At 34.4% G+C, this 15,380-nt stretch overlaps 3 protein-coding genes across 3 annotated transcripts; 1 reads left to right on the plus strand and 2 right to left on the minus strand.

The window, feature by feature from the left end:
• The first annotated feature begins 2,554 nt into the window (after positions 1-2,554).
• LOC145042239 (uncharacterized) lies at positions 2,555-4,317 on the plus strand. Its single transcript, XM_078990632.1, has 4 exons — positions 2,555-2,894; positions 2,994-3,126; positions 3,349-3,510; positions 3,676-4,317. The coding sequence occupies exons 1-4, from the start codon at positions 2,707-2,709 to the stop codon at positions 4,186-4,188; spliced, it is 996 nt and encodes a 331-aa protein (XP_078846758.1). The 5' UTR covers positions 2,555-2,706; the 3' UTR covers positions 4,189-4,317.
• Positions 4,318-4,360: 43 nt separating this feature from the next.
• LOC145042240 (myb family transcription factor PHL7-like) lies at positions 4,361-8,534 on the minus strand. Its single transcript, XM_078990633.1, has 7 exons — positions 8,256-8,534; positions 8,122-8,167; positions 6,583-6,811; positions 5,364-5,483; positions 5,220-5,277; positions 5,060-5,129; positions 4,361-4,978 (listed from the first exon to the last, which is right to left on the minus strand). The coding sequence occupies exons 3-7, from the start codon at positions 6,710-6,712 to the stop codon at positions 4,637-4,639; spliced, it is 720 nt and encodes a 239-aa protein (XP_078846759.1). The 5' UTR covers positions 6,713-6,811; positions 8,122-8,167; positions 8,256-8,534; the 3' UTR covers positions 4,361-4,636.
• Positions 8,535-10,278: 1,744 nt separating this feature from the next.
• LOC145042241 (pentatricopeptide repeat-containing protein At2g20710, mitochondrial-like) lies at positions 10,279-12,279 on the minus strand. The gene is made up of 2 exons (XM_078990634.1): positions 11,917-12,279; positions 10,279-11,669 (listed from the first exon to the last, which is right to left on the minus strand). The coding sequence occupies exons 1-2, from the start codon at positions 12,208-12,210 to the stop codon at positions 10,545-10,547; spliced, it is 1,419 nt and encodes a 472-aa protein (XP_078846760.1). The 5' UTR covers positions 12,211-12,279; the 3' UTR covers positions 10,279-10,544.
• Between the last annotated feature and the right edge of the window lie 3,101 nt (positions 12,280-15,380).

Consider the following 15,380-nt stretch of genomic DNA (forward strand, 5'->3'; position numbering starts at 1 on the left):
CACATCAGCTGGGAAGGAGAACTAAGCATTCCTTATAAGGAGTGTGGATACCTTCCCAAACACAACGCGTTTTAAAGCCGTGAGGGCAGCAGATCCCATAAGAACTCTGCAGTTAAGCATGCGGGGGGCGAGAACAATTCAAGGATGGGTGGTCCCCTAGGAAGTTTTCGCGCAGGGAGCCCAAAGCGGACAATATTGTGATACGTGTCAGGGGCGAGAGCAATTCAAGGATGGGTGACCCCTTGGGAAGTTTTCGCGCTGGGAGCCAAAACGGACAATATTGTGTTACGTGTCAGAGGAGGATGTTACAAATGGTATTAGAGCTTAGTTTCGTTCTTATCATATTTTTTTTTTTATAAATATAAGTATTCATTCGTTCATAAGAAAAATATTAATCATTTTTGCAATTTTGTCTCGAAATAAACTTATGAATAGTTTGTCTTCCCATGATTTATTTGTTTATGTTCGGTCCTTCATACAAAGAATCCACTAAATATTTTAATGAAGCTTTTTTTTTTCTTTTTTTACATATCAAAGGTACAATATCAAATTTTCTTTTTTGTGAAAATGCGTTTTGAAGATTTATAACTCAGAAAAATTGGTAATATTCGCTGAAAGCTTGGATTTTCGTGGATAATCTATGTTTTTTTCTAATTTTTTCAAAGGGATAATGACTTGAAAGGGTAACGAACTTTCGGTTTTTGTCACATTTAGTCAATAAACTTTTTTTCGTTATCTATTTGCCATTGAACTATTGAAACTGTTCACATTTTACCCTTATGACCGGCTGTTACCGGTCATAAGGGTAAAATGTGAACAGTTTCAATAGTTTAGTGGCAAATAGATAACGAAAAAAAGTTTAGTGACTAAATGTGAACAAAATCGAAAGTTCGTTTCCCTCTAAAAAGTTCAATGACTAAATGTGAACAAACTTCCTATTGTATTATGTTTTAGCAAAATTATTTATTTTTGTTTAATTGTAGCAACATTTGTTGATAAAGAAATCTATGAAATAAAAAAAACAAAATGTAACATCCGGATTTTCAGGTATCATCATTTAAGTATCCTAAATCTTTGGGCCCGAGCCATATTTAAAGGCACTTATGGCCTTCAATTGCGACTACCTTTCCCATAAGTGAGAACCCTAGCGAGCTTGAGTGGTGTAGAGTGAGAGGAAGGGCTATCTTGAGCTTTTTGGTGTGATAGATCTGGACCCTTCTAGGTTCAGAGAGCCGAGAATATGAAGCTTTAGTAGAGTAAACCTTGGGGTTCGAAGTTAGGAAGCATTTATGGGATTTTTATGGTATATATAGTTACTTTCATCTTACACTAGATATAAAGTATTTTATATAAATTACGTGCTATGTGTGCATATTATTTGAATACTTGCTGTCTATACTGGATAAACGATTTTATACATGTTTTAAAAGATTTAAACGGTATATTTATTTTATATCTACAAATATGTTGCGGATGAAACATGGGTAGATGAAATAGTTGGTGTGTGATGAAATAAAATGATGAGAGATAGGTGATTATAGAAAGGTGGTGATAATTAGGTAAATAGATGATGATGAATATGTGATGTAGGATGAAAGGAGATACCATAACCTTAACCAGCAATGTGGCGATGTAGTCATCTACCAGAAGTGATAAATTACGAGTTCAGGCGATGTTGTAACTACGTATTCATGTAATGGTACTCTAACCCCTTACTATGAATTACGAGTTCAGACGATATTGTAACTACATATTCATGGGATGTCACAAATTTCGCATGCCAAACCAATGGTCATAATTCACATCAGTGAGAATGATTCATTTTTTTGTAAAACCAAAATCAGATTGGAAATTTTGATTTTTTATTTTTGAAAATATTAAACCATTGGTTTTTTATTTCGGTTTTGGTTTTTTTGTTTTTGTTTTAAATATATTTTCAGGGTTTTGTTTTGTTTTTTTTTTTTTTTTTTTTTATTTCATAGATTTCTTCATCAACAAATGTTGCTACAATTTAACAAAAATAAATAATTTGCTAAAACATAATACAAGAGGAGGTTTGTTCACATTTAGTCATTGAACTTTTTAGAGGGAAACGAACTTTCGATTTTGTTCATATTTAGTCACTAAACTTTTTTTCGTTATCTATTTGTCATTGAACTATTGAAACTGTTCACATTTTACCCTTATGACCGGCAACAACCGGTCATAAGGGTAAAATGTGAACAGTTTCAATAGTTCAATGGCAAATAGATAACGAAAAAAAGTTTAGTGACTAAATGTGACAAAAATCGAAAGTTCGTTACCCTTTCAAGTCATTATCCATTTTTCAAAACAACGTAATTTTGGCAAATTTCATACCTTACATATGAAATTTATAAAATTAATGGCTATTTTGGTAAATTGTATAATTGATTAATTTTGGAAAAATTATAAACAAATTTTGTCAGAGTTAACTTTTTCTTTAAAATTATTAAAAAGCTTAAAACAAAAAAAAGATATTTGAAGTAATTAATTGTCAAATGTGAATATCCCTTAACCCTTTAAATAATACATATTTCCTTTACGCCGATCATCTGACCTTTTATCGTCTGTATAGATAATCAAATCATCCTTCAAGCAAAATCTTCTACTCTTGAGGCGATCTCAGGACGATAAAGAGGGAGTCTTTCGATCATCAAGTAAACACCAAATCACCGCTCTTCAAGAATGGCTTTGAAGTTTCTGAACAAGAAAGGATGGCACACGGGTAGTCTGCGTAACATTGAAAACGTTTGGAAAGCAGAGCAGAAGCACGATGCCGAACAGAAGAAGCTCGAGGAACTCCGAAAGCAAATCCACGAGGAAAGGGAGAAAGCCGAATTTCGTCAACTTCAGGAACAGGCCGGCTTAGTTCCGTAAGCTCCTCTTTCTCTTTCCCTAATTTTATATTCGCAGATTTAGGGTTAGGGTTTCATCTTTCACATTCTTACCGATTCACTTTTCTAATATTTCAGGAAGCAAGAACGATTGGATTTCTTATACGATTCGGGATTATCCTCAAGGAAGGACAGTTCAGATACGGGGTTCAAAGCTCTTGAATCTTTTCCCCCAAAGGCAGAACCTGAACCTTCCACCTCTGCAAACAAGGTGCTCTAATTCTTCCTTTCAATTTCTTCTTCATCCTAAATTAGAAATCATAGGCTACTTGCTTTCAATCATATCAAGTGATCCCACTATAACTATCCTTCCCTTTATGAGTTGTTACAATCACATCCTCAGTTTTTTTTTTTCTAATCTACATCAACTTTTTTACATTTAAATAGTTCTTATATTCTTGGGGCTTCTATTTAACAATCTCTGCTGTAACAGGCGGGTGCACCAGGGGCTTTATTCGAAGATAAGCCACAGTCTGCTAATGATGCATGGAGGAAACTGCATTCGGATCCTTTGCTTATGATAAAGCAGCGTGAACAGGAAGCACTAGCTCGTGTAAAGAATAATCCAGTCCAGATGGCCATGATCCGTAAATCTGTAAGTTAAAAATTTTGTTTTTATTAGAAAAGCTTTGTAGGGTTATTTTCGATGACAAGGAAGAGAAAGGGCATTCATGTCTTTTGATACATATGGAAGATAGCCCAACAAAGTGTCTTGTGTAATAAACACAGTGTATCTAACCATCATAATTTTGTTTATCAGGTTGAAGCAAAGAAGCAGAAGGATAAAACCTCAGACAAAGAAAAACATCACCGCAAGAAATCAAAACATGAAAAACATACAGTTTCCAAACATCGTATGAATTCTGATGATGATGATGTCCGACAGGTGGAGGAACGCTCAAGGAATGCCGCCAGCAATAGGGTTTCACCGGAAAGATATCACAGGGACAGGGAAGAGCGGAGGCATCATCGGCCACCAGTTCATAGAAATAGCAATGCACTTTCGAAAGAGGATAGGGCTAGAAAGCTTAAGGAGATGCAAATGGATGCTGAGCTTCATGAAGAACAAAGATGGAAGCGGTTGAAGCAGGCGGAGGATGATGATGCTAAGGAGATTAGCCATGGAAGTTCAGGTGGGCGGAACTTCCTGGATGCAGCTCATAAAAGTGTTTATGGGGCTGAGAAGGGCGGCAGCTCCACCATAGAGGAGAGTGTTCGCCGGAGAACACATTATTCACAACGGAAGAGTGAAGGGAATGCATTTAGGCGGTAGGCAGCCTACTAATTATTGTATCTGTTGGAAATGTTTTGAGTTGAGTTGCTGATTTGATATGTTTGATTATAACAATGTACTTTTTTATTGATTGTTCATTATATATATCGAAAACAGTTTTTATTGTTACAGTTGAGTAGATTTTGGAACTTATGTTTACACAGAACGTCCATTGGAGAACATCACACCATGAATAAATACATAAATATCATCATCTAATTTGTCTTGGCATCATAACATGAATTACAAGTTTTAAGAGTATTACCACACCCAAACCCATCCCACCTAATGAAACATAAATTATATATATATATATATATATATATATATATATATATATATATATATATATATATATATTTCTATAAAGAAACTGCACAAAGTAGAAAACAATTCCGATTCCCCGACCCTGGGATGAATTCCAAATTCAATTGGCTCAGCCTAATTTTTAATCTTGATTGTTAACCGGCATTCCATAAACAACCGGATGTTGCGTTAGGCTGGAGTCAAGTATTTGGTGAGTTAACCCGAGGCTCACTCTTTGCTTCTTCATAACCGGTGAGCCACGGTCAGAGTCTGGGGTTAAGGGCTCAAGTTCATTGGTGGCGGGGGCTGGGGCGGAGTGTTTGATGATGGGGGGAGGTGGAGATGGAGTGATAGGGTCGGTTGGGTTTTTGGATTCCTGGCAGTTGTCGTCTGATAGGACTTCACTCAGCTTCTGTTGCTCTTCGATGATCTTCTTTAGGTACTTCCCTTGGGCTTCTATTCGTAATTGAAGCTGTCTTTGGACCTATACACTTTCATCATATATGTAAGCTACTTTACTTTACTTTGAAAAACCTATAGCATTTTATTTTAGGCAAAATAAGACCTCTAATTGCTCATGCAGTCGCTTTTGCACCTCCATCTGCAGCTTCAGTGCTTCTGTAATCTGCATTCCACTGCACAAACATATTTCAGAAGAAATGTATATCAACAATCCTTCTCAATACTTCCATTCCATCAGACAATACAAAACAAACAAGACTTACGATGATCCATCCAAGCTGGAAAGCATGTCACCCGATTCTTTCTGGTCAAACACTTTTCCTTGCATTACCAATTTCACCCAAATAATCAGCCACCACATCTCTTCTTTTTTGAATTACATAGTAAAAGATTAAAATACAGAATACCTTCAGAAGAGGAATCCGGGAGGTATTTTGCCAGCCTATATTTCTGCAAGTGGCTCTTGACATGATAAATTGTTAGACCTTGAACACCCATCACTCTCAGCACGCCTTTTGGTGTAGCCCCTGTAAATCACTCATGCAATTAAAAATAGGACTACATGCAATATATAACAACATACTTTCATTTAGTACTACTCTATTAATAGCATATTAGCATTGTAATTGTAATTTTTTCTTATTAACACAGTGTAGTTTAAACGAGCCACCCAATAATAATTCACAATTTAGGACATACTAATACTTTGACAAATCTATCTGTGAAAATTGCTTTGTATTTTGATGATATTGCTATAACAATAGGGCAGATTTTTGATTTTTCAGAGTAGAAGATTGACAACTGAGATAGGAAGAAATGAAGGTAGGAGTGAAAGTAAATTGATAATTTGATATTTCCTGATTTAACCCTAAAAATTAATGGAGGCACAGCTGCAAGCCAATTCCTTGTTTGGTTGAATGGAATGGATTAGACACAACAACAGGTAATGGAATGGCACATCACATTCCATTATTCTTTCCTGGTGTTTCTGTTTCTAGCTTAGATGATATTTGCTTATTTCATATAAACAATGAAATACCAACATTTGAGGAAACTGGTGGTTAAGGTTATGACAACAAGGATAAATTTGTAAATAGTAAGGACTTAATGGGGAAAGCTTCTTTTCATCAACTATATTTATTAAACCATTCTTTCTACATTAAGCGAAAAAGAAACACCCATAAATAGCTCCTCGGAGTAAGTCCATTAAGTAAAAAACAAACAATAGCTTAATCCCTCTCCACTTAGAATTACAGAGTTTGACTTGAAAAAGATATTAACAAACCATTAACACAGATACCCAATATATCTTTTCACTTCAACATAAAGATCTTGTGGACCAAATTGAAGCATAACAGCTTTTGTAATGATTAACATACGACTATATATTAGTTCACTTAACAAATTCTCAAAAATGGAAACATTTAGACTTCTAAGAAAAACAATTTATTCCAGTTCTTGTGCAATAGAAAGACACACATGCATAGTCTAATGCCCTGGAAGTATGTATAGTGATAGTCTGTTTATATATAGAGAGAATGGTAGAAAATTCAACTATTTGCTCAAAAAGAAAGAAAATGCAACCAATAAACTTAAGTTTAAAAAATGAAGATCAAGACAACTTACTATCAGGGCCACCCAATTGTGCCACAGCATCAACAAATCGTTCATGAAGCTCATGTGTCCAACGAAGGCGTTGTTTAGAAGCTAGACTTGAGCTGTTTTCATGACCATTAGCTCCACTCACCACATCCATAATAATTTGCACCACTAATTGCTTGATGATCAACACATAATATCTTCTTTCCTAGACTTAAACTAGAAGCACCCTTCACTTGACACACATTTCATTCACCTAAATGAAAATGAATAACAAATTAGCATAGAAACCCTCATAAAAATCAAACCTTGATCAGTATCTATTCCAAAACAGGAGGAAACATTGTGTAAGTATAAAAAGTTGAACCCAAAGAAAGTGAAATATGTAAGTGCTAAAATACAGACATGAAAACAAGTTGGCTTTATAATTTAGAGTAATGATTTATTTACACTTTCGACGAATTTAGGGCTAATACGTTTGGCTAATGAAATTAGTCTTAAAGATGACAAAAGTATTGTATATCATTCCAATAGCAAAAACATAATCAACAAAAACTTCAACCATATTGCTGATCTCACTCATTCAGCCATGGAAGAGTAAGGTCTACACTGATCCCAATTACAATTGGTACTAAGCTTATCCAGAAACAGGCAGCTAGATAAAACAAGTGAAATTAAAAAATTGTACAGAAAAAGCTACAACAAAGTTCATAAGTATGAAAACCAACCATCAATGGAAGAATTAATAAACATAGAAGGCTATAGAAGCATCAAACAACACAATAGAGTGCAGAGAAAACAACTACAAAAGTAGAGAGCAAAAGGAAAAGGCAGAAACTGAACCATGTATCCCTCTAAAACATATTGTTTCTTTTTTTTACTTAATGGACTTGATCTGGTAAGTTAAATGGGTATTTCTTTATAACTTAATTCAGGGGAAACAATTACTTCATACTCATAGAGAAAGTTGGGGAAAAGAAGGTTTTCCTCATTAAGTCCTAAACCTTGTACACATTTATCTCATTTGATCACTTCCATTTGCGCAAGAATGCCTATGTTTTTAGACATCATTTATCCAGACAGCACTTGTCAAAACAACAATTCATGAGACAGAAAAAAACAAGGCTGTATTTTTCTTAGTTGAAAGATAATAACAAAAAATGTACAGAACAAGCAGCTATTGGAAATGGAAAGGCCGTGAAAACAATGGTATTGTCTAATGCAGGATCATTCTATTTGAGTATCTATTTTTGTTATACAAAAATGGCAGAGTTCACTGATTCCAATTCAACCAGAAAGTATCTTTAGGCAAAGCGAAAAACTGGCTGAAGATCCCGAGAAAGGTTAAAATTAAGGTGATCTAGAAGCTATTCACGTGACTCGATCAGATAGGATCGTCAGATTATTAAGGTATGAAAGCTCACGGATTATTCAGAAAATTGAATTCGTACAGAAGTTTATGTTATGCATCTAAATCACGATAGCATAAAATTGAATTCGTACAAAAGTACACAAACGGAATCAATATTTAGGTACAAAGTTAGGGTTGAAGTGAAGCAACTACACCTCCATATAGTTGCAATTCAATCGACTGCTTCCGATGGACTGCAAACTGTGAAATTGGAATGGAAAATTTTGTTTAGATGTTTATGCAATTGATAAGACGTGATACAGAAGAAGAAGAAGAAGATAACACCAACCGGCTCCAGATGCCAAAGAATCAGATGCACAGAAGGATAGAAAAACCCCCGGGATTTGAACGTTGTTTAAAATTTGGAGGAGATGAGATCGAAGTGACAATGGAGGGAGCTGATTGGATTGCGCCTGCTGCTACAGTGATATGGGTATGGCTATGGATTGGCTATGGCTATGGCTATGGCTATGCTATCTCCTTCTGCCTCCTGGTAGTGGTTTGGGCTGAAGGAAGAAAGAAAGTCCAAAGGCAAGTCATCATCCATTGGCTATTGCTATTGGTGTAAATTGTTATGGTGATGCTTTGCTTTTCACGTTTTTGTCTTTTTCATCGTTTCATCTCTTGGCTAACTTCCCTTTATTTCTCATTTTCTAAGCATTACAATATTATTATTTTCATGTTTTTCTAACATATTCATTTGTTAGAAAATTCAAAAAGTATATATTTTTAATGTCTTTATTTATTTTTATATTTTTTTCTCCATAATTTATGTTCCTTCATAAGTTCATATCAAATAACCTTATCAATGTTAACATAAACTAAAAAAAATATCAAGTTTTCTTTCGTAAATACATAAAAATAAATAAATATTAAGACTTATGTCAAAGGATTTATTTTTTATTTTTTTTAGCAAAACATACAATATTAATTAACTTCTAAATATAAATACAAAAAAAGTTGTTTGGAATTATCATAAAAAATAATTTGTCAAGGAATTTTTTTAAAAATATGCCCCAAATAACACCAATTATGTCCAAAATAAGCCTCACAATGTCGTTTCCTTTAAAATTTTGTCTTCCTAGTCCTTCCCAAAATTACAATTATATCTAAAATATGCATCAACTTCATTTTAAAATGTTTGTTTCCCTTTATGTTTCTTTCAAAATTTTCATTAATTTATTTTAACCTCACACGTCTCCCTTTCTCGTTTCAGATCATATTTCTCTCATATTATTTATCTTTTTAACATAAGTAAAACAATAAACAACAAAAAATCAACGACCGACAATAGTACAAATAGAATAGTTAACAGGAAAACAAACAAATAACACTACACTATACTAATGCAAGTGATCTAATTAAGTGAACAACACCAATTTACTAAACCTGTAAAGTTTTGTTAATAAGACTCTTTTATTTAAAACTTCGAATTATTATATTCAAGCCCCTCATTCTATAATATTGTGTGATGAAATTGTATTTGAAGTGGTGTTCTCACAACCCACCATGACTAAGAATTAGTATTACAACAATTTAGTTCCTAAACTCTTATCTTTGTGAGATCCATAACCATTTATATGATATTCTAAATTTTTCCCCCTTATCGTTCTTTAGATATTTTCTCAATATTTTTCCTATTATATAGTATGATAATAATCTTTCTTTCCTCAACAAATCCAACAATATAATGGTGGTTATTTGTTTAAAATGCTATGTATGAGTGAATACTCCCTCTTTGAGAGTTATTTGGTTGCTCGGTTTCCAAGTCTAAAGGATTAGGAAACATTACCATTTGACATTTGTTTAGAATTATAAGTTAGAAGCCTTTGCATTAATTTAGTATTTTGGTTTCTTAGCTTATAATATAGGTTTAGTTTAATTATTTTAATCATCGTAAAGTCTTCTCCCATTCCCCTCCCAAAAAAATTATATAAAAAAAAAAAGGCTTTCGATAACCATGAATTCATACATGTCTATTTTAATATATAGTAGTTTATGGTAGAAATTGTGTTGTTGAATAGTCATATCATAATACCATTGGTTGATTAAAATAAGTAAAATATTAAAAAACTAAAACTAAATCCAAAAAACATTTTAAATGCTATTTAAATATCATAAAATCCGACATAATTAAACGTGTTTGTTCATGTGCTAGTGGACGCAGATGATAAAATTGCACCGAGAACCATGCCATAAAAAATGTAAGTTTATTGACATTACAAGAAAAATATATTTCCATATTTGTTTATAGTAAAGGGTAAGTAGGTTCTTATTTTGTGCAAAATTTTGGTATTTTATATTGATTAAAATAAAATAATGTCAAGTCCACTCCTACCAACAAAATACAAGCCAAAATCAACCTTACAAATACAACTAAAAACCGAACAATAGAAAATCATTACCAAAATGGTACATTTCCCTACCCTAACTTTCTTATCAAGTCCGAAAAAGTAAATAAAAGCAAATTTATAAAAAGTTAGGACTTTGACAGTTGAAAGTGCATTCCCTTCTGACATTCTTTATCAAGTCGTTGTTTCTGTATTAAGTCAAACTTACCAGATAAAGCCATCTCCCTTCATCCACTCACCTCCACCACATTACTAACAAATTTCAAATCTCTACAACCCTCACTTGATTTCAACAACTCCTTTGCAACTTCCATCTCACCATTTTCTTCCAAATACTTCACACATGTCCTCAAAGTAACTTCATTTAGCTTCCAATGATCACCATTACTCAAAATCGCCTTCCTCATTGCATCCAGAGCCTTCTCCATCTCTCCATTTTTACAAAACACAGTTGCCAAAATATCCCACGTGCTTCTAGGAGGTTTCTTACCTTCACTAACCAATCTCTCTACAAAAGCTTCAGCTTTCTTCCAATCACCCTTCTTGCTATACCCGTTGACCAAAACATTAGCTACCCAAAAGTCAAACATTGGAGTTACTGATTCCCATTCCTCCACAATCTTTTCTACTCCATCAATGTCATCCAACTTCACTAATGAACTTACCATATGGTGATACCCTTTGTTATCAACTTTCCTCCATGTTTTCTTGTACAAATTCCATATACGATAAACATGATCCTTTTTACCTAAACTAGCGTACATTGTAAGCAAGATTTCATAAGCAACACCTTTTGTATTCTGAAAGATGTTTTCCTCTGATTTCTTTAACATTTCTAGGGTTTTCTCAACTTGATTAAAGTTTAGATACCCTTTTGCAAGAATGATGTAAACATGCCAATCGAGGGGGAGGTAAGGATTGGCTTCCATGTAAGCAAGAAGATTTTCCATTGACTTGATGTCAAAAGAAGCGTATGCTGTTAACAGAATGTAATATGTTTGTCTGTGATAGCGAACATTTGCTTTATCCATTTGGTCAATGAGTTTGACTAGCTTCTCGTGGTTTTCGGTTTTGGTGTATAGACTTAACATGCTATGGTAGGAATGTGTAGTCATGAACCCTAACTGTTTCATCTTTTCCATGGTGGCTTCTGCTTTTGTTAAGGATTTCTTGAAGGCGTAACAGTTTAAGAGTGTTCCATAGACTTTGAAATTCTTTAACGAGTCTGGGATTGATTCGAAGAACTTCTCAGCTTGTTCTAGACCGTGGACTCTTGAAATCAAATCCAAGTGAATCGCAAGGTTTCCAGATGATTGGTCAAGGTAACTTCTGTTAGTCATCCATTCAGAGAGCTGAAATCAGAATATGTAGCAAGATATTTAGGGCTAAAAAGTGCAAATTTGTACATCGTTCATATTTTGAAGCCAATCCAAGTTATTTCATGTTCAAATCAAAGGATTTGATCACTAAATGATGGCCAACAAAATTTCAACTTCTTATACCAGAATGGCAGATCTACAAAGAGCAAATGTAGCCTAACTTTCATATCATAGTAACGTAACGGCTTTAAACAAAGCGAAGATAGAATCATGTACTAACCTGGAGGGCTTGGGAATATCGATTGTGATTCCTGAAAACTTTGATCATGTTTTTGAGCTCATCAGCTACGATATTTTTACCTTCTTGTACCCATTGATCGAGTATCGAAACAATGGAAGTCTTCGCCGTTATTGCCGCCGGCGATATGCGCTTATACAGAGCATCATGATTTCGAATAATAGGGCTTTGTGCGATTGTTGAGGAAAATGAGTTTTTAAACAAAATTCTAGAAATGCGATTCGAATTTGATAATAAAGAATGATCAGCAAAATTATAGGAGCGAAAAGCCATCATTGATTTGAAAGATTTCAAGACTTTCTGGAAGCTAAGCGTAAGCTACAGGGAGGTCTGAGGATTTAAGGGTTTACTGGTTTAAGTTAGGATTCCATCAAAGGAAATGTTTGATGAATTTCACCTTTTGGTCTCCATAGTTTCTGTATTTTGCAGAATAGCCACATTTGTTTTGGTTTTCAAATTTTTTGTTACATTAATCTTGGAGCATGAATTTTGATTATTAAAAGTAAAGGAGTTTTCTAAGTTTAGTTATTTATGTTTTGTTTGTATGCGTATCTATTTTCAATTGATTGAAAAACTATAAGACCCACCACATTATTGAAAAAGTTCAAAGAAAAGTTTGTTCATTAAGGTTGTGTTTGGCGCGTCACAGCTAGCTGATAAGTTAGCTTATTTTTCGAATTTTTTTATGTTGTCGTGTTTGAAAGCAAAAAAGTAGCTTATAAGCTAGCTTTTTGAAAAGCTACTTAGGTTGTGTTTGGCGCACCACAGCTAGCTGATAAGCTAGCTTATTTTTCGAGCTTTTTTATGTTGTCATGTTTGGTAAACCAAAAAATAGCTTATAAGCTAGCTTTTTTAAAAGCTACTTAGACTAGCTTTTTAGTAGTTTTTTAAAATTTTCCAAATACACCCCTTAATTAATTATAGAAACACATACTCTTACATGTCCTTTTATGTAATTTGATATATTTTAGCTAGCTTTTCAGCTAGTTTTACCAAACGTTAATTTTTATCAGCTAACTTTTCAGCTATCAGCTAGCTTTTTATTTTGCAGCTAGATTTTCAGCTATCAGCTAGCTTTTCAGCTAGTATGTCAAACATAGCCTAACTAGCTTTTTAGGAGCTTTTTTAAAAGTTTCCAAATACAACCCCTTAATTAATTATAACAACACATACTCTTACATGTCCTTTTATGTAATTTTATATATTTCAGCTAGCTTTTCAGCTAGTTTTATCAAACGTTATTTTTTATTAGCTAGCTTTTCAGCTATCAGCTAGCTTTTTATTTAACAGGTAGTTTTTCAGTTAGTACGCCAAACATAGTCTAACAAGGTCTTTAAGAAGGTTTTAGTTTGAAAAGGAACACAAAGTTTGAAAAGGAATACAAAGATAAAAGGTTTTGGTTTGAAAAGGAACACAAAGTTTGAAAAGGAATACAAAGATAACTATACATCATCTCTTATAGAGGAGACAAGTGTTTAAAAGGGAGAGTACTCACCCCTTGCACGATTCACTTCCCAACTATAATTGTTTAAGGTGAGAAAAACAAACTGTAAACTGAAAAACCGTAAAAAAAATTAAAAAATCAAGACCACAAAACCAAAACCTAACATAAAACTGATGGTTTGGTTTCTACTTTTTCAAAAATAAAAATATTTGATTCGGTTTCGGTTTTAGGAATTAGAAAACCACAAAAAAAATGAACCACACTAGTTTGTATAAAATGCTTATTATATTTAATTTACATATATTATATACAAATGTAACACCCGTTTCAAGTATACGTTAATTTCTTATTTAAACTTTCATTTTTGGGTGACCACGGCATGGTGGAGCTTCACCACGACATGGAAGTACTTTTTATGATTGCGAGATTTTAATGACCCGCCACGACATGACCATGGGTGTCATGGGTGAGATGATCGATTGGTTTTGTTAAAAATTCAAAATAACGTGTTTTCTATTTCTCCTCACGCGTTTTTTGTTTCGCCTCTCACGCTTTCTTTTTCTCTTCCATCTTTTCTGTAACGTCTTGTTATGAATCGTTACCCATTTGGTTGTGGGTGATGAAATGTAGATGGTTCGGGCATTCAGAAGTGGTTTTGGTGCTTAGGGGCATTTTGGTAATTTGGCAGCGGGCTTTTATGGGATTTGGATTTTGTGTTCGGGGAACTTTAAGTCCAGTACGAGTTGATAATAGTGTTGAGCTTCTCGATACTTTTTCATGGATATAAGGATGGTCGGAACCGGAGTCGTATCGAGAAAGTTATGGTCTTCGAAAGAATTAGGGTTTGGGGAAAACCCTAGTACGCGAGGCGTACAAGGGTGGTACGCGGGGTGTATTGATGCGAAGCCGGGTACGCAAGGTGTAGCGAGGAATACATATAGCGTAGTGTGATAATGGGTCAGGGTGCGAGACCTCGTACGTTGGGTGTACAAGGAAGTACACTGAGCATACGAGAGGGAGATGGAAACACTAATTTTTAGGGTTGTACCCTTTATAAGCTTGATGTTAGCCTATTTCCTTCATTCCTAAGTCAACATCCACCCTCTAAAAACCCTAAATCGAACTTGTAGCCTCTTGGAGGTGTTCTTGAGCTATTTAGGAGGCTTTGATGCTCATTTTTGCCCTTAGGAAGGAAAGAAGAAAAGCTTGAAGTTATTTGGCTTGGTGGGAAAGCTTTGGATCCAGATCAACACCTTGTGGGGATGCTTTTTGAGGTAACAAGTTTCTATCTTGGCTTGTGTATGATTAGATCTCTTCATGGAAAGTTTATTATGATTTTGGTCTTCTTCTTGAGATTATGCACAAGTTAGGTTGTTTAAGGGTTCATCATTTCAGATGTAAGCTTATTTTGGTATCCTTGAGCATAAAGGTGCAAGCTTTATGTGTATTATGAATTCATGCATGCATTAAGTCATCCATTAAGTCCCTTTCTAGCTTAAGAGCTTCTTTTAGCCATCTGTGAGCATAAAATTGGCAACTTTACGTGGTATTCCAACTCAAGGAGGTCAGATCTGTATATTTGGAAGCTTTGTCTTAATAGATTAAGTGAAAAAGGAGTTTGGGGTGAATAAGGGTGACTACGTTGGGCGTATAACCAGGTATGCGCAGCATACAAGCCTTCAAGCAAAAAGTACTTGTACGCCCCGCGTACTCGGTCTGATGGGCTTTGTGTGTTTGGGCTAGCTTTTAGCATTGGATTGCTTAGAGCTTTGTTGGGCCATTTGTAAACAATTGTTTAGACTAGAAAATGTTATTAGGCTTTAGGATAAGGCCCAAATAAGGGTTTGGGCCCAATTTGGAAATTTGGACCATAAGTAGGCTTTGGATGGTTTTTGGTTTGTGGGCCTTTATAATTGAGAGTTTAGGCCTTAGTCTTGGACCAAACTAGGGGATGGTTAAAATAGTCGTTTTACCCTATATATGGATTATTTGGATATGATTT

The sequence above is a fragment of the Lactuca saligna genome, chromosome 4 (genome assembly GCF_052625555.1).
Source record: "Lactuca saligna cultivar CGN05327 chromosome 4, ASM5262555v1, whole genome shotgun sequence".
Lineage (NCBI taxonomy): Eukaryota > Viridiplantae > Streptophyta > Magnoliopsida > Asterales > Asteraceae > Lactuca > Lactuca saligna.

Bases quoted from the DNA above. Each gene is read 5' to 3' on its own strand.
- LOC145042239 (XM_078990632.1), top strand. From the start codon at position 2,707: ATGGCTTTGAAGTTTCTGAACAAGAAAGGATGGCACACGGGTAGTCTG. The intron at 3,127-3,348 runs GTGCTCTAATTC...CTGCTGTAACAG, and splicing joins CTTCCACCTCTGCAAACAAG to GCGGGTGCACCAGGGGCTTT. The intron at 3,511-3,675 runs GTAAGTTAAAAA...TTTGTTTATCAG, and splicing joins TGGCCATGATCCGTAAATCT to GTTGAAGCAAAGAAGCAGAA.
- LOC145042240 (XM_078990633.1), bottom strand. From the start codon at position 6,712: ATGGATGTGGTGAGTGGAGCTAATGGTCATGAAAACAGCTCAAGTCTA. The intron at 5,484-6,582 runs GTAAGTTGTCTT...AGTGATTTACAG, and splicing joins ACAATTGGGTGGCCCTGATA to GGGCTACACCAAAAGGCGTG. The intron at 5,130-5,219 runs GTAAGTCTTGTT...ATGTTTGTGCAG, and splicing joins TCCAGCTTGGATGGATCATC to TGGAATGCAGATTACAGAAG.
- LOC145042241 (XM_078990634.1), bottom strand. From the start codon at position 12,210: ATGATGGCTTTTCGCTCCTATAATTTTGCTGATCATTCTTTATTATCA. The intron at 11,670-11,916 runs GTTAGTACATGA...TTCTGATTTCAG, and splicing joins GATATTCCCAAGCCCTCCAG to CTCTCTGAATGGATGACTAA.